Source organism: Macadamia integrifolia, chromosome 5 (assembly GCF_013358625.1).
Source record: "Macadamia integrifolia cultivar HAES 741 chromosome 5, SCU_Mint_v3, whole genome shotgun sequence".
NCBI lineage: Eukaryota > Viridiplantae > Streptophyta > Magnoliopsida > Proteales > Proteaceae > Macadamia > Macadamia integrifolia.
This window is the reverse complement of record NC_056561.1, coordinates 32,186,725-32,205,785: the sequence shown is the minus strand read 5'-3', so window position 1 is coordinate 32,205,785 and position 19,061 is coordinate 32,186,725. Positions and strand designations below refer to the sequence as shown.

At 37.5% G+C, this 19,061-nt stretch overlaps 1 protein-coding gene, 1 long non-coding RNA gene and 1 other non-coding gene across 7 annotated transcripts; 1 reads left to right on the top strand and 2 right to left on the bottom strand.

Moving 5' to 3' along the window:
- Positions 1-6: 6 nt before the first annotated feature.
- On the top strand, positions 7-1,244 carry LOC122078367. Its single transcript, XR_006140051.1, has 2 exons — positions 7-160; positions 986-1,244. It is a non-coding gene; the product is annotated as an uncharacterized LOC122078367 (long non-coding RNA).
- Positions 1,245-3,934: 2,690 nt separating this feature from the next.
- On the bottom strand, positions 3,935-11,951 carry LOC122078275 (fluoride export protein 1-like). Of its 5 annotated transcripts, none has more exons than XM_042644187.1 (9): positions 11,657-11,951; positions 11,326-11,571; positions 10,809-11,094; positions 9,881-10,374; positions 8,856-8,933; positions 6,902-7,000; positions 6,387-6,579; positions 5,723-6,144; positions 3,935-4,918 (listed from the first exon to the last, which is right to left on the bottom strand). In XM_042644187.1, exons 3-9 carry the CDS (start codon positions 10,975-10,977, stop codon positions 4,700-4,702), a joined length of 1,674 nt encoding a protein of 557 aa, XP_042500121.1. In that variant the 5' UTR covers positions 10,978-11,094; positions 11,326-11,571; positions 11,657-11,951; the 3' UTR covers positions 3,935-4,699. The 5 variants fall into 5 exon arrangements, with proteins under 5 accessions (XP_042500121.1, XP_042500125.1, XP_042500124.1 ...); XM_042644191.1 differs by having other exon boundaries at positions 11,081-11,094; XM_042644192.1 differs by having other exon boundaries at positions 4,791-4,918; positions 5,718-6,144.
- Positions 11,952-18,601: 6,650 nt separating this feature from the next.
- LOC122080439 lies at positions 18,602-18,708 on the bottom strand. Its single transcript, XR_006140733.1, has one exon. It is a non-coding gene; the product is annotated as a small nucleolar RNA R71 (small nucleolar RNA).
- Positions 18,709-19,061: the final 353 nt, after the last annotated feature.

Sequence of the window (19,061 nt, the reverse complement as noted above, 5' to 3'; positions counted from 1 at the left end):
TCCTCGTCTTGCAACTCATCGATTTCTCCCCCTGCATCTGCCAACAACTGGTTCTCACCAGTGCTGAACTATATAAGATTGAAATGGGTCCAGAAGAACTATATGATCTACAACTACTGCACCGACATCAAACGCTTTCCTCAGGGCCTTCCTCCCGAATGTAATTCCACCACTCACTCTTAGATAAATATGCATATACACACAGACTCCACAATCGAAATCAAGGGACTTCACAGGAATTGAGTCGCTCCTCTGTTATTCATTCTGTGAAATCCATGAACTCAATATTCTTTTATTTGTTAAACTTAAATGTAATGCAATTTACAAATATGAAAATGAAATGCTTTCTTTTTCAAGCATGGTGGGAATGAGAATCAAGATCTCACATATTGCATCTTATTTCTTGGAATGTAATTTCCTTTTTGTGCCTGGGGAGTGCAATTCATTACCATATTCCTTAGTTTGGTAGACCCTATACTTAATTTACGAGCATGATGGTTTGATCAAATTCCACTCCATAGTTGACAAAACCTTATAATTCTCCAGCTCTGGGCTCCACATCAAGATCATTCGGCAAAGAATGTAACATGGGTCATGCTCAAACTTGATCTAAAAAAAGGCTTATAAAGATTTACAAAACGGACTTGGGATATACCAACCAAGTTATTAAACAAAAGTCAATTAACAAAAGAAGGGGTGTAACCTTCCAAAAAGTGAGCAACTGTTCTTGACACCAGAAGAGACAAAACAGTCCGCTACTCCATTGCAAAACTCTAAAGAGTCCAATGTAGCCAAGTAAATGAGTGCAACATCTACTAATAGCGCTTAGGCCTTAGAGGGACTATTTCATCTTTGATATTGATTTGTAAATACACGGTTTATATTATAGGAGATGTTCATTATCTCAAGACTCAAGAAGAGTTACTAGTGGCACGACTCAGCCCCTCCACATCTTTTTCTTACGATTATGATTTTGTGATTGCAGTGGATGCATCTTCAAAACTCTCCAACACTGTTGTGGTGCAAGGATCCCATCAGCATCATAGGAGGTGTCTACAATAAAAAGTAGTTACTGGTGGCATGACTTGGCCCCACGTCTTTCCTTATGATCTTGACTTTGTGATTGCAGTGGGTGTATCTTCAAAATCATGATCCGACTATAAAACTCTCCTAAATGACAAATAAGTCCATCTCTTTATATTCCAAGTTTATCTTTACCACAATAGATCTGACATTGGATCTTCTCTAAGAGTTCGAAACTCAATTATCTCTGAGCAAGTAGGGTATTCTACACCCTCTGAGATAGATTATTATTATATATTTTTCTTAAAATGATATAATAATCCATATGAAGAGGCAGTGTATGCCTTAGGCTGAGAGAGCCTTTTCTCCTCAGAATATTAGGTTGAGGCGTTAAACCTAACTTAACCTGCCTAGAATTGCATCTATACCTAAACAATGATTAAGCTCATTGGGCCTAACAAATGCATTGATTTTTATTTTTATTTTTTTGAATAATTGGAAGGATATAAGGTTAAGTCAGGTCCAACACCCAAACCTAATATTCTGAAATCAGAAAGCGGTTGTGGGGGTTTGGTAAGAAGTGGAGAAACCCATAGAACTTAACCAACAGAGGACAGGGGAGGCCTGAGCTGCCAGTGGTTGTTAGTGGCTTCTCTTTCTCTCACACTAACACATTGGATCTTCTTGCTTGGGCTCCTGGGGAAGACCATTGCTATTTCTTTGTTAATAGTATGCTTATTGAAGCTAATGCAAACCCGTGACCACTAGGTTGCGATAGAGCAACTGTACTACTGTAGGAAAGGGGAGACTTTACCCATGCACATAAGAGGGGTAGGGGGAATGATAGGGAGAAGGGAAGCACATTAAATATACATTCACATACTCATGTGACAGAAGTCAATCCATTAACATGTTGACGCCTACTCTTCAAGCATAAACTGTTATGTTAGTGCGATTAAGCACTTGCTCACCTTCTTCTTCTCACCCATAAAAAAAGCCCAATTATAATATGTCAAGCACACTGGGCTAACAAATTAAGGAGCCATGGTTGCATAAGTGACAATTTAAGTATTAAATAAGGGGAAAAATGGCATACCTGATGCACGAGGCTTCCGCATGTACGAGGTCTATGGGAAGAAAACTACGTAGTCTTACCCCGAGAATGTTAAGAGACTGTTTCGATTACTTGACCACAAAATTGGCACTCTTCTTTAAAAGATGATTATTTTAAACAAACTCAAAGATGTTTTCTTGAAGCAGGTTCAAACCTATTTAGAGCCCATTGATAACAGATCTATGAATGCGGAAATTCAAAGTAAATATGGTTAGTAGGCTTTGTATAGGTACTTGGTCTAATATCAAGATGTAAATTTAAGTTGTTCTAGTTTTTGATATTTTTCTTGTATCATCAAAAAATTAATAAAAAAAGATAAACTTTATCTTGGATTGAATTTAATCTCCGAAACCAAACTCAAAAGGATCAAGGGGGAAACGAAGCAACAAAAGGAAAAAAAAATGTTAAAAGAAAAAGACAAAATGTTTATTGCTGGTTGAGGAAATAAGGTTGATAATTGTTTGTGGTCCATTTGTTCATATTGAAATAGTCTCTCAATATTTTTGGGGGTAAGATTGTGTAGTTTTTGGCCTCGACCTCGCACATGTGAGAGTAGTCAATGCCGATCGAGAAATACCCACTAGAGTCTATTAGTCTATTAGACTTTGAGGTGTAGAGCATCATTCTAAATGTTTATTGCTGGTTGAGGAAATAAGGTTGATAATTCTTTGTGGTCCATTTGTTCATATTGAAATAGTCTCTCAATATTTTTGGGGTAAGATTGTGTAGTTTTTGGCCTCGACCTCGCACATGTGAGAGTAGTCAATGCCGATCGAGAAATACCCACTAGAGTCTATTAGTCTATTAGACTTTGAGGTGTAGAGCATCATTCTAAATGTTTATTGCTGGTTGAGGAAATAAGGTTGATAATTCTTTGTGGTCCATTTGTTCATATTGAAATAGTCTCTCAATATTTTTGGGGTAAGATTGTGTAGTTTTTGGCCTCGACCTCGCACATGTGAGAGTAGTCAATGCCGATCGAGAAATACCCACTAGAGTCTATTAGTCTATTAGACTTTGAGGTGTAGAGCATCATTCTAAATGTTTATTGCTGGTTGAGGAAATAAGGTTGATAATTCTTTGTGGTCCATTTGTTCATATTGAAATAGTCTCTCAATATTTTTGGGGTAAGATTGTGTAGTTTTTGGCCTCAACCTCGCACATGTGAGAGTAATCGATGCCGATCAAGAAATACCCACTAGAGTCTATTAGTCTATTAGACTTTGAGGTGTAGAGCATCATTCTATTATGAAAATCTTTTAATCCAAGACCCCTTCCATCTTTAGGTGGCAGCTCCTTCAAGAACCTAACTCTTTATAGGCTCACCTGATCAAGAGTATTTATTATCCCCACAGGGAGTTTCTCCAAGCTGCTAGTGCTTCTGAACCTTCTTGGGCATGGCGAAGTATAATCAAAGGTGGGGACCTATTACAGAAAAGTCTTTTGTTGGTGATAGAGTATGGACACTCTAAAATGACCCCTTGAGTCCCTTTATTGGAAGACATTCTGATTTAGTCCCCTAAACCAAATGGAAACTTGGATATGTGGGTATCAGATCTTATCTCTTCCCCGGGGCAATGGAATGTTGCTATATTAATAGAAGTGTTCATGAGGTATTAAATCTCTTATATTCAGTCTACAGTAACAAGGAGTCTCGTGCACTGGGTTGTTCTTTATTTAGCTAACCTGTCCCTCTCGCCACTCGCTCCCAACTACTCAAAGACTTTCATGGAGAGGCTGTTTCCCAAAAGAACCCTACTCAGAGTCGTCCCCTTAGATATAACAAGAGGCCCATAATTTGTCTTTGAAAATTATTTTATTATCCAAAAGAATAATACAAGTAAAAATAGATACTATGGTCAACGTTATCTTTAAATAAAAAAATTAACAAAGCTTCCCATGGGAAATGTAGAGGATAAATGGACTTGTCTAAGTTCAAACTGAGTGATCATCAGCTCTAAAGGACCAGAACAACTTAATGCGGTCGACTACTCAGATCCTTGCGGTAATATTTCCAATAACACCTCACCATGGCTCTGGAGAAGTATCTTTGAAGAGCTGTAAATTCTTAACCAACTGATGAAGCATGAGCTAGAAGCAAGCAATTCAGATTCATTCACGGATTAGTTCTTGAATCGATTGAGGGATTCGCAAATCACTATAGCTTTTACTTTGAAGTTTTAAAACCTTTTCATGTAATACAATGAGAAGAAAAGGGTAGGGAAAGCATGGTTTGAGGAATTGGAATCCAGGCTACACACAATTCAAATCAGAATCTATCCCAATTCTTGCTTTCCATAGGCAAGGAGAATGCAAATTGCACTGGGAGCTGTAGAGGGCCTGGTCGTTTTTCTCCATGAAGCAGAGCCTCCTGTAATATATCTTGTTGGACTCTGTAAGTCACTATTCATTATCTCTCACTAATCTTAATCTGTCTTTTGAGTTTCAAATCAAAACTCTTCTCTGGAGAGAAGAATATAGATTTTGAATGTTTTTATTGCTTACACGGATCCATCCTTCACTGATTCAATAGCATATTGAACAAAGGCTAGACTGGGTTTGCTACTCGTATCCTTTTGTCAATACGGGGACTGTGTATATTAAAGTCCCAAAGACAAAGGAAACAAGTAGAGTGGTCAATGCATATGCATATGCTCTCCATGGGTGACTGCTGTTTCTCATAGCATAGAATTCGGCCATGAAAGTAGAAACCGTACTCAGACACCCTAAGAACCCAAACTGAATTCCGTTCGCGATAGTATCACACCTCTTGGTATTCACCTGCAGCAAATTTTCTTTGGTCAAAAAAAATAAAAAAATAAAATAAAAGAGGGGGAAAGAGGCATAACAGTACCACTAGCTTTCTTGTCAAATAAAATCTAGTGGTATCTAATCTAGGGCTTAAGTCATAAACATCTGAAAAAAGGGTATATAAGTTATGTGTTAAGATCATTAAGTTATAGTTATGAGGGAACGAGATACATGCCTAAACCATGTTGTTGGTGGTCTTCTACTTGGCCATGAATTAATCCCTTAGAATTCCAAATTAATATGAGTTGTCAACTAACCATCAAACCAACAAAAGGTTTCAAAAACAAGGGCATGCAGGTGAAAAACTCAGCATGAGTATGTTGAGCAACAACAACAAACTCAGCCTTATCCCAACTTAATGGGGTTGGCCATAAGGATCCATGCAAGCTTGACTATGTTGAGCACATTCAACAAATAAGGGCGTATCCAGTTCACAAGGCTCCCGCTACTGCAAGGTCTAAGGGGGAGCATATCTACGCAGCCTTACCTCCTCTTTTTTTTTTTTTGTGGAGAGGCTGTTTCTTTGTCTGAGCCGACGACCACAAGGTTGCAGTAGAGCAGCCTTACTATTGAGCACATTCAATAAAAGAAGCAAAATTTTGGGAGGTTTTTGATGTTTGTATGTATTCTGAGTTGACTGTTATGCTTATAGAGGTTAAATGAGCCTACCAAATCTGATTCACATGAGAATATAAGGGTTTGTGGGCATGTGGGTATGTATGTAAAAATGTTTGCATGAATAAAATACAGGCAAATGTGTATATGAAACCTTACTGCATCCATCACCGTCGAAAGTGCGGCCATGACACAAGCTGCGACAACATTGGCAATGAGAGTCCCAAAAGGCATCCAAGTCAGAAAACCCTTTTTACCAAGCCCTCTTCCATTCAACCGCGCTAAGTACCATCTCAACCACACACCTGGGGGTGCAACCATGCAGGCAAACCACAGCTGAGCACTACTGCTACCATCATCAAATTGTCTCCTCAATAATGAACCACTAACACCCCACAACAAGCTCAGCATCAAAACCAAAACCACAAGAACTGCTAAGTGCTTCTTGAAGCTGTTCACCCTCCACTTGCTTGATTTTGGCTTGCCATTTCCCAAACTGCTGCTGAGCTTCCCTAACAGCAATCTGAAAACCTTTGCTGTTTCAACACCCAAGGTGATTAATCCAGCTACAAGGACTGTGCCTACAACCACCCACAAAGAAAAGGTACCATAATGAGATGACTGAGTACAAGCAGATTAATCTGATGGAGAAATTCCAGTATTAGGTCTGTACAAAGTTTGTACATATTCTCATCAATCTAGAGCATAATAGCAAATTATAAGTGTAAAAAAAATGCAGAACAGGATGCAGTATAACCAGCCAGTAAAAGATTAAAAAAAAAAATAGTACTTCTACTATGCAATCCTGAAATGCAAAATTTACCTATGAAAAAACCAATAACAGCAAGAACCCAATGTCCTTTAACACAAAGTTGAAGCATTTTCTGATTCCAACCACTGAATGTGGTTAAGCTTCCCAAGTATCCAGTTGTCAATGCAATAGCTAAAATATCAGACACCTGAGATATGTCCCCTTTGAACACAACGCCAAGCCATCCCATCAAGAAAGAACCTACCTAAAAGAAATTAGATCACAATCTGCAAAAGTAAATTTGAATAATAAATCAAACATTCAGTGTTCAGCCTCAAACCAACTTCTTAGGCAGCTTGAACCCCTGACCCTAATTTGCTTTCTTTGATTCAGTATGAGAAGAACTGAAGAACAGTGCCATTTTCCCCAGAATCACTTGGATACAATCAGTTTGGTCTGTTTTTTGTGGCGTGGGGAGGGCAAGGGGTGCAGGGTGTGCGTGTGGTGTGTGTATGTGTGTGTGTGTGTGTGTGTGTGTGTGTGAGAGAGAGAGAGAGAGAGAGAGAGAGAGAGAGAGAGAGAGAGACCATATTAGAGGGAAGATCTTGGTAGAGAACAGATTGATCACTTGTTAGATCAACAGTTTCAGGGCCAAACAGCTCTCGTAGTAAATACCTTGTCAGCACCTATAGAAAAGGTCATATTACAACAAATAGTAACAAAAAAAAAGAAGAAAAATGAAATACTAATTGATATTGAACAAGTGCCCAAAAAACAGTGGGGGTGATCTAATTTGAAGCATCACCTTTGATTAAACACATATTGAGAAAAGAAATGTTATAAGGTCAAACACAACAACCTCCAATTATTATTACAATTATCATCATCATCATCATCATATAAATTGTCTACTTTGTTGTTTCTTCTACAGTGGCTGCGTTTGTTGTCATTATCATTGTCAGTATCCCATACTAAAATAAAACCAACAAAAACAACAGGTCATTTCTGTCTATGTTGATTATATTACTGGCTCCACATGTTAAGTATATATATTACATTTCAACAACAGAAAAATCATTTTGTATTCTAGAGAATTTCATTCAAGGTTCAATAGATTTCTCACAGAAAACACCAACCCTTATATATGTCCAGGAAAAATCCACATATTAAGTGTATCATGATCATATTATGCAAAAAGCATCTCAAGAAAAACATCATACTATACAGTACACATCAAAAATATTTATATTAATAGAAATTGATTACAGCCAACGTTACAACATTGCTAGCAAAATTAAGCAGTTTGATAATTATGAATGTTGGTAAACTTGCAAAACACATTGACTGCTACAAAATTTGCACAGTTGGATGGGCCCAAAAGAATTACAATCGATAACCAAAGGTGCGGATATCATTCAAAAAATTAGTAAACAATGATGTCTCACATTTAACAGCAAATTAATCAAGTAATTTAAAGATCTTTAACCTAAATATGGATGAAATGATTTAAGAAACTTGAGTTTATAGCCTTATGCATCTTCTTGGAAAGAATTTCATGGTTTTAGAATATACAAGAAACACTGATTGTCACCCATTAATGGCAGGATTACTAGGTGGAAGCAACACTTTTCAAAAGAGTACCTTAGAGCCACACACACACACATATATCTTTATCTATTTATATATATATATATATATATATACACCTAATAATTATTAGATACTTGTAACATAAACAAGTAGCTATTCATCAGCCTCTAGTCTAGGCTCTCTACCCTAAAATGTAGATTGATTAAACAATATATATGGTAGAAAGTGGTCATCAAAATAGAAGTTCATGTTTCAAAGAGACTAGCACGGTGCTGTTTCCAGTGGACCAAGGCTATACCACTCTGATTTCTGTCCTTTTCAGATCCAGTTTCATGGAGAGGTGAAAAAATAAAATGTCAATAATGTGAGTGATACTTCATGAAAAGCATTGGATGTAAGCAAGCAGGTCGATGTGATATTATTGCAGGGTGATGAGTTCTCCTATAATCTTTTGAAGAAGGGCAGCAGAAACGAATCGAGAGAGGGATGGGAGTCAAGTGCTTGATATAGGTTGGGCAACAGGGTTAGGCATTCACATAATTTTGAAGTGGCAGGTGGCAATGGTGTGTCCTATATCTTTGAGCAGCAAAAGTAGAATTGGTGTGGTAGTCATTTATAGGATCTCGTAAGGCATCCTTTAACCTTTTGCATATACGCCACAACTTGGTAAGATTCAATGTTGTAGGAAATGATTTCTCTTGGTGTGTTTTGTGGTTGTGGCATAGACAGTATTAGAGGAACTACCTTTTTAACTTGATCACTTTGATCTAACAAGCACAAAATGTGGCATTCAAGGAAAGTGACTAGTAGAATATGTTAAAAGAAAATTTACAGCACATCTGGAAGCAGAGAAATGTTTTATTAGAATCCAAAAGAGAACAAAACAAGCATATCGCATGCTTCTTAAATGAAACCAAATAAACTCCCATAAGCAAAAGGTGAGCATCTTACCCCAAGAATTCCGAAAACAGCTAAATGAATAAGGTATGAAACATATTCAAACCACAAAGGCAATAACATCTTGTTATCCTGGAAGACAAGAAAAAAAAGAGTGTTATATACATAATAATCCTGCAAATATCTTAAGAACTATCTGTTTTTAATAGCCTTTGGTATGTAAGCATAAATATTTTGATTTCAAAGTATTTCAAGGGAAAAGATTCAAAAGAATGTAAGCTTTTCTCCTCTGATAAATTCTTTTAGGTAGGATATGAAGTAATTTGTCCATTGACTTATTTTAAGTTTTTGAAATTTCTTTGAGAAGGAAGTCTGGATGGCAATAATATTAATGGATCTTCGCAGGGCTATAAATCAACTTAGACATGGTGACAATTGGTGCCTTAGTCTAGTCTCAACTTTGAATTTTTTGACCCTTGATTTTCCTTTTCTTGGGCTCTAGCCACTAATTGCAGACAAGTCAACAAGAATTTTGTATAACATAAAATCCCATGCTCTCCCAATCTAGTGAGTCTCCATGAGACAAAATGATGGGTCATATCTTTCATTTCCCACTTTAAATCATTGAACTAGGCAACAGCTAATTATTGTATGAAATTCATCTACAGTTGGTGAAATTTATAGTCTGTTATAACAATTTCTCATATAGAATGGGTCATATCTTTCACTTCCCACTTTACATCTTTGAACTAGACAACAGCTAATTGTCTGAAATTCATCTACACTAGATGATGAAATTTATAGTCTGTTATAACAATTTCTCATATAGAATTTTATGTCTATAAGCCTTATTATGGTTAAAATTCAGCACAAATTCTGTTTGGCAGAATTTGTGATCTAATGCCTAGTAACTACCAAGATATCAATCCAAAATTGAAAGCTTCAAAAAAAGATTGGAGGGAAGACTAGAAAAGGAAAAAGTTAAAAACTCCATCAGCTCTTCGCAAAAGTTCTTGACTCAGAGAATGGTGTGTAGGGTGGGTATGGCATGTAAGAGATTGAGTTGATTAGGAACTGACCTGAACAAGTTGACTCATTGATTTACTTTGATCTTTATCACTTGAGTACAGAATTGCATCCGTGGAAAGTGGAGATACAATCTCCAAAGGAAGTGGGGATACAGATGATACTGCATTAGATGTGGCATCATAAGGAAAATCATTCTCAATCTGTATCGGCAGATCATCCACTTCATAACCACTTTCACTGCATCTGTTGCTGTAAATCGCTCGGTCACCAATATCTCCCGCTTGTGACACAGATGCATTTTCAATTTCATCAAATGTTTGTTGAGGTGTTACACCATGTGTCAAACTGAGAGAATGACTCCTCCAAGAACCTTTACTGCTCATCCGACCAAATGACCTTGACAGATCTGGTCCAATGCCAACAATCCTATCACTGTAGTGGCTACCCAGAGAAGAGCTGCTATGAGTTACATGATTCTGGCGAGTTTTCGTGGAGCTGTCATCATCAGGACCACCAGGCTTCATTCTTCTTTGTCTATCTATAACTACAAGGAACAATTACAATTGAAAACAATCAGTTAGCCTCAACAAACAATAAAGAAGCTGAACCCATCTAATCTGATCAGACAATTATAAAGTTGTTCATTGTTTATGGAGAGAGCGGACTCTGGCGGAATGATAAGGTTGCTGGTTTCAAGTAAAAAACAGCCTCTCCACAAAACGGGGTAGGCTACGTATATAATGACCCTCACCAGAACCTGCCTTGTGCGCAATCATGACAGGACTCGTGGAAGAAGTCCCAGCTAACTCCGTGCCAGCAGCGGCGGTAAGACGGGGGCAAGTTTTCTTCGGAATGACTGGGCGTAAAGGGCGCGTAGGCTGTGAATCGGGTTGAAAGTCAAAGTCGCCAAAAACTGGCGGAAATTGTGAACAGCCTTTTATTTTCTAAAACAACGAAAGAGACAAGAACAAGGATAACCTGTCCCTGCTTTTCTGTTTTCTTGTGTTGAATAAACTAATCTTCTGTTGTCAAGATACCATTGTACATGCATAGAGAAATGGGCAAACAGGCTGTGCATGGAAACATCAACAATTGAAAATAGAACATGCCTTAAAGAAATTAAAAAAATCAAACACGAAAGAATCATGTGGTTCACTGGTTGTGGTCGATATTGGTTAATAACATCTTATTATCTTACAAAGTCAAACTGAATAGGCCAAGCAAAACAACAGAAACTCAGAAAGGGTCACCTCTTCAACAGTCCCTGAGAATATGAAAAACGAAAAAGTAATGTCTTAATCAGATAAAAAAAAAAAAAAAAAAAGGTGGGTTTTAAAAAAAAAAAAAAAAAATTGATGATAAGGAATTGAAGATAAAAGATTGTATATAAAATTCACATACGAGGTTTTAAACTTACCCCGATTAGGACTTTATTTTTTTTTTAATTATGAATGCATAAATGTGAATGTAAAAGAGAGAGAGAGAGAGAGAGTACCGGGTTGAGCAGAGTCGAAGCAGGGCGAAAGGAAAACAACCCCAACAGAACAAAGCAAGCCCAGCGTTTAGCAGCCGCGAGAGGAGGAGACGTAAGCGAACGAGGCCATCGTACTTCCCGCTGCTAATAGAGAGAGTGGGTTGGTAGAATACGGGCGACAATGTTGACCGGCGATGGTTTCGTAGAACGTGCTACGATTCGGATGGGGAGAGGGGCTGAGAAGGGTTGGCTTTAATTTTAATATATCTGGAAGACAATTAAAAACCTTAAAAATAGAGGGTTGAGACTCCATAGAAGAACATAGGCTTAGAACAACGGACCACACAATTACCTCTTCTTCTTCTTCTCTTCTTCTTCTTCTTCTTCTTCTCTCTTTGCCCTCTCAGTCGCTTCAAAGCTTGGCTACAAAGGAAACGATGACCTGAATATGGCGACGTTCACGGAAAAATTAGCCTCTGTGGACTAGAAACCAGCCTGGAAGTTCGGTGGTCAAAGATGCAGTGCGTAGGGAAGAGGAATTCTTGGAAAAGTAAGCTCCCAGCTGTAGATGGCGTATGGAAAAACGAAGGGGATGGAGACAACTGGTGGATGACGAAAAAAGATGAACGCAAGTGACCGTTGTGGGGTGGGGGGCTTGGGTTTCTTGGGAAAAGAGCAAGCTCCACCTGTTGGTGGGGCAAGGAGAATCAAATGGGCAGAGAGTGAGAGACACAGGTCACAGGTGGGCCATTATAAAAAGCAGAGAAGGAGCGAAGGCGTGAGTCAGCAAGTGACCATTGGACGTTATGAAAAGTTACCAAGTCAACGAGACTGGGATGATGCATGTGATGACTTTAACTCTTAAGTCGTTGGAACAGATGGAGACTCATGCAAAAAAAAAAGTAAATGCCAAAAATATATTCTAACCAACGGTGGCCAAACATCATATTTTTTTTATATATATTTTTTCTTTTTTCCAGATTTTGTGCTGCCTGTCTATTGGGGAATTTGGGGTTTTAGACTCAAGTGTGTACGGGGGTTTCAAGAACAGAGGATGAAGAAGACAGAGAACGTTTCTAGGAATTTTAGGGCTCCAACTGACTGATCATATGCGTATATATTTTCAACTTTACTATTTACTCTTTTATAGAGATAGAATCCAAAGATCCGTTGAACAATGGATCTTTTTCGATCAGTGGAATCGCCCTGCCATTACTCCTGAAATTACTCTTTCCATAACGGAGTGACCGTTACTGTGGTTCATTGATGAGGCCGGATGGTCATCTCACCAACATCTCCCACTTGGCCATTCTGACCGAATTCACATTTTCCTTTCCCATTTCCAAGAACTACCTTAATGAAAATTCCATTTAGAGTTCTAATTTCCAAGAACATCTATTACGACATTTCCATTTTCATTTTCGTTCCGATATCCAGGAACAATAAAAACATTGTCATGATGAGAAACATTCAGTTCCTATTCCAGACTTAGACTGTTCTAAGTCCCATTAAATTTACATGCTTAATGTAAGCTTTCGCACGAACTCCCTTTGTGAGGGGATCGGCTATCATATCACTCGTAGGTATATAGGTTACTTTAATTTCACCTTTTTCTATTATATCTCGAATATAGTGGTACTATATTTCTACATGTGTTCCCCTTGAGCTATTTGCACCACTGTGTATCAAGCTTATTGCTGCTTGATTATTAGAGAATATTTCCACTGGTCCATCTACAAGATCCAGCCCAAACTCATTTAAAAACCATCTTATCCAGACTGCATGAGTACTTGTCATACTACAAGCAACATACTCAACTTCTTGTGTGTGCCTAGCAACACACCCTTGTTTCTTGCTACCCCAAGAAACTGCTGCTCCTCCATATATGAGCACATGACCAGAGGTGGACTTACAATCATCTCTGTCACCTCCAAAGTTAGCATCGAAATATCCAATAACCTCAAGCTTTTCTGCTTGAAAACACAATTTCAAGTGTTTAGTTCCTTTAATATATTTCATAATCCTTTTCACAGCTTCCCAATGGGTAGAACCAGGATTACTTTGGTATCTACTTACCAAACTGACTGGACAGGCCAAATCCGATTGTGTACACAACATTGCGTATATCAAACTACCTTCTGCCTGAGCATAGGTACATCAACTTTTCCTGTCCTTCTTGAGGACATTGACTTTTTGATAAAGTCTTTCTCAATACTATTGGAGTTGAAGAGGGATTGCAATTCTACATCCTAAATCTTTTCAACACAGAGTTCAAGTATTTTTCCTAACTCAAACACAATCTACGTTGTATTCGATCTCTAATGATTTGAATTCCTAGAATATAGGATGCTTCCCCCATATCCTTCATTTCAAATCTGTAACTAAGTTCATACTTGGTTCTGTTTAGCATATTTAAGTCATTTCCAGTCAACAGTATGTCATCAACATATAAGGAAAGAATAATAAAACTACTCCCACTCTTCAAAATATATACACAGTTGTCCAATTGGTTTGCCACGAATCCTAACTTAAGGATCGTTTTGTGGAATACTAGGTACCACTGACGTGAGGATTGTTTTAGTCCGTACAGAGACTTTTTAAGTCTACATACTTTATCTTCTTGTCCCACAACCTGAAAACCTTCAGGTTGTCGCATATATATAATTTCTTCCAACTCGCCATTAAGAAAGGCGGTTTTCACATCCATCTGGAATAATTCTAAGTTTAAATATGCAACAAGTGCCAATATCAGTCTAATAGAGGCAAATTTTGCTACTGGTGAATATGTTTCCTGGTAGTCTATTCCTCCTTTTTGTGTATATCCTTTCGCTATTAACCGGGCCTTAAATTTATCAACAGACCCATTCACTTTATACTTGTTCTTAAGTACCCATTTGCAACCTACAACATTTCTACCCTTTGGTAGGTCACAAAGTTCCCATACTTGATTCTTTGTGATAGAATCAATTTCCTCCTGCATGGCATTCCACCATTCATCTGATTCTCGCTATTTCATCGCTTCACTGTAGGTTACGGGATCAACTACTTCTTCCACATATGTGTCAACTGTATGACAAGATGGCTCACATAGATAAAGGTAGTAGTCATCTAAATAAGTTGGGGGTGCTCTAGTTCTTTTACTCCCACTTACCCTAGGTTCTGGGTCTTATCTCTGGTGATCATCTTGATCTTCAGGAACTTGGATTCCTTGATAAAAAATTCCTAGTTCCTCTTGAGGGTCAAAATCATAGTCATCGTCAATGACATGCAGGGGTTCTACATCTTCCTGTTGCTGTTCCTCTTCTAGTTTCTTTAGAAATTCTGCATTACTACTCTCAATTACCCCTTTTTCAGGGTGATAGAACCTATATCCCTTTGATCCTTCAGGATATCCTATGAACTTGCATTTGATCGTTCTAGAATCTAACTTGTTCCTATATGACTCAGGTATTAGTACATAGGCTACTGATCCCCACTTTCTTAGATTTTCTAAGTTTGGTTTCCTACCTGTCCACATTTCATAGGGAGTAGTCTCAACAGATTTGTAGGAATTCTGTTCATGATATAATTTGCCGTGAGAATGGCCTCTCCCCAGAATTCCTTAGAGAGAGAAGAATGTGATAACATACAACGCACTACATTAAGTAGTGTTCTATTTCGTCTTTCAGCCACACCGTTTTGTTATGGTGTGAAAGACATTGTCTTTTGTTTAATGATTTCATGTTCCTCACAAAAATTTTTAAACTCTTTGGAGTTATACTCTCCACCACGATCGGTTCTTAGAACCTTAATATTTCTTTCCAACTGATTTTGTACTTCAGTTCTATAGCGTCTGAAACATTTAAATGCTTCAGGTTTCCTACTAAGCAAGTAAATATATCTATACTTGGATAGATCATCTGTGAATGTGATAAAATAAGTTTTACCACTATGGGTACTCAAATTGAGTGGTCCACAGATGTCAGAGTGTACCACTTCAAGAAGTTCATTTGCTCTCACTCCCACTAGAAAGGGTTTCCTAGTCATTTTACTAGAGAGATAATGTTCGCATCCATCATATTCTACTTTAGACAACTTAAGAACTAAACCCAATTTTATTATTTGTAGCATTTTCTTAATTCCAGGGTGTCCTAGTCTCATATGCCACATATACGAATCAACAAGATTTGCACATTCAATATAAACTAATGATCTAGATGCATTTTCATTAATAATATTAGAGGTTACATTTTCAACAGTAGAAAGTAAGAACAAGTCCTGCTCAGGGACAAATCGTCCTGAAGCAAAAGATCGACCATGATTTCCAATGGTGACCTCAGAGCTAGTGAAGCGCTTCAAGGCCCTTCTTAACAAGAGCTGGTACATAAATCAAATTTTGACGCATGTCGGGGGCATAAATTACATCCTTCAGACGAAAATTAGCCTTCCCGAGGTCAAGCACATAGTCTGCAACACCTCGAACTTCAATATACGAGTTGTTGCCTGATGAGCACATTTATGTGTGAAATCTAAGGTAGTAAAGCATGCATTTTATATATTTAGAATGGAGCTACCTTGGGTTTTACTCTATTTTTGCAGGTTTTATATTTTCAAGGCCTTAAGGACGGACGCTATATCTTCAATTTTACACGTAAAGAGGTCCTATTTCTTTTCATGGTTGCGAAGAGGACGAAACTCTGAGCAAGATGGACGTGTTCAATTAAAAGTACACATTCGTTTGGTCACCCATACAAATGATTATTCTTTTAGGCCAGAAAAAGAATAATGGATCAGAACTGAACCGAGATGCAGAACCAGCCCGTTTGCAATTGTCCCAAAGGTACAAGGAATACTCCAAATGCCAACGAGGATCGATGGATCACATCCTTAAGTGATTGAAGATTTGTTTTTAGTAAAAACAACTACCTAGTGTAGTTGGTGAGCTATGGTGTGCAAAATTTCCTTGCTCACCAAGAGGTCTCAAGTTCGAATCTCATAGTTGTTTTTTTTAGAGAATTTGTTGAAGATTTCCTGCTTTTCATTCACTTAAAGCACTAAGGTCATGGAGGGGATTTCCACATCAAATTAGAAGCAAAAAAAATCGTGGAGAAGAGAAGAAAAAAAAAGGAAAGAGAAAAAAAGGGGAGAAATAAAGATTGTCCAAATCTTCTCTCCTCCACATCATCACCCACCAAAAGATTGTCCAAATCACATAAAGCAAGAAGAAAGTCATTCCTTGGAGGGAGAAAAAGAAGAGAAATAAATTAAAAAAAAAAAAAGGAAAGAAAATAAGCAAACAAATTATAGGAAATTTCTGAAAATTTATTACTCTCTTCTCTCTCCTCCACCTTAGCACTTTTGGTCTCAAAAGATCTCACAACCAATTGTGGTTTTCTCTCTTTTAGGAAAGAAAAATTTGTTACCCTACCTCCCCATTCCCTATAAATACAACTCATGTAAGAGGAGGGGAGACAATTCATTCTTCTTGTAGTTTTTTTTTAGTTGCTCTCTCTTTCTCTTGCTCTCTCTTTAGTTTTAGTTCTTCTTTATCTTTTCTTCAATAACTTTTGTAATAGTTTTTTTTTTATTTCAATTAATGCAAGCACTCTTTTATTTTTATTCAGCCCTTTTATGTTTATGATTTATGCAATTGAGTTGTAATTTTTTAAGTTATAGTTCTAGGCTTAGATCTAGGTGACAAGATCACGAGCCGTGGAGCAATTTTTTTTTTCAAGTTCAAGCATTGATTCAAGTAAGTAGGTTCCTTCAGTAGTCTTCTCTCCCCCCTCTCATTCCCTCTTCTGACTACCCTTTCTTTCTTAATTTAGGATTTTATTTTCAGTCGTTACATTATTGCTATCCCTCTCCCCCAAGGTTCATGGCTAGTGTATGTGTTGGTTTTGCCCCTCCTAGCCATAGAACCATCAATTTATTGTTTTTATTTTAATTGTCTCCCTTTCCCTAAAGTCAAGTAGAGTAACCCTTATAAGAGTGACTCTCTGGTCAAGTAGGGAAGCTCATATTATGATGCATCCCTCGGGCTAAGTAGAGAGAAACCTACTTATGAGTCTCTCTCTAGCTTTATCCCCTTTCTTTTACTTTATTTTTATTTCAGCATTTTTTTCCTTTATTTATTTATTTTATTTTATTTTTTAATTGAGTGGGTTGTTTATTTTCAGTTATTTATTTATTTAATTTTAATTACGTGGCTTGCGTCTTTAAATTCTTAGATGACGAATGGTTAGGACGTTATTTTAGATACATATGTTTAGGACGGTAATTAGAATTAGATCACAACTATTAATCGATTTACTTTCGCATTATTAAAAGACATAAAAAAATAAAGTGGCTGCTCTCCCTGTGTTCGACCCGTAGCTACATTGATCCGTACGCTTGCGGTTACATTTTAAATCTCTAACAAGTTTTTGGCGTCGTTGCCGGGGAGACAGTTCCATGTTATTTTTCACTTTCTTTTGGTAAATCGGAGTGCTTTGTTTGCTTTGTTTTATATTTTTCCTTTTCTTTTATTGAATTCCTGAGAAGAACAACTTGCAATAATAGTTGTATCAGTGGAGGTCGCCATGCCTCACAGTATGATAAAGATAAGTTTCGCCATCTAGCAGTACCTCAGCAATTGACCTGAGCAACCCCGGATCCCTACCGGTAAGCTCCCAAAAAGCAAAAAAAAAATCAAAAAAATCAAAAAAATCAAAAAAATCAAAAAAATCAAAAAAATCAAAAAACAAAAATCCAAAAAATCATCAAAAAAAAAAAAATTTTGCTATCCATTCTTTTGTGCTTGTCTTATTTTAGTTGTTGGTAGTTTTCTGTTGCATGAGTGTTAAGTGGGTATGTAATACTAAGAATCGGTTAGAAAGAAGAGATCCAACAAGTAGTGACCCTATACGTTTGCTCTCTTTAAAACCCTTCAATATGGGAGACCAACAGCAAAACCCTTCACCTAAATCTCTGAAAGATAGGTTCTACCCTGCTAGAACAGCCCAACCTTCCTGTATAGTTCTACCACAAGCCCAGGGCTAATTTTGAACTCAAATCTCAATACATCACTATGTTGCCCCACTTCCATGGGTTGACCTCTGAGGATGCATACCTATTTCTAAGGGAATTTGAAGAGGTATGTGTTCTAATTAAGGTCCAACAGCTTTCTGATGATACTGTTAAGCTTAGGTTTATCACTTTTACATTGAAAGACCAAGCTAAGAAGTGGTTGTATGGGTTACCCACAAATTCCATAACCTCATGGGAACAGTTCACAGTGGTCTTCCTTAAGAAGTTTTTCCCAACTCACAAGACCAATAAGCTTAGAAGTGATATCCTTCAATTTAGGCAAAAGCCTAGTGAGTCATTTTTCAAACTTATAGAGAGATTCAAGGACCTACTCCAAGAATGCCCTCACCATGGCCTAGACCTATGGCATTTATGTCAAATAATTTATGAGGGTATTGATTATCCAACTAAACAAATGATAGAGTCTATATGCCCTGAGGGATTCACATCCTTTATAGATGAAGGAAAGGCATGGGAATTCTTACTTGACTTAGCTGACAAAACCCGTGAGTGAGAATCAACCTAAGAGAGTGAAAGAACCATAGGAGGAAAAGGATATTTTGTGGATGGGATAGTAGCCAAGAAAGCCCATTTGGATAGCCTAATCAAGAGGATTGAGGCTATTGTTCCTAGAGAGCCATCATCAGTCAATTTGGTTAAGATTTGTGCTTGGTGCCAATCCCCTGGACATGTCATAGAAGAATGTCCCA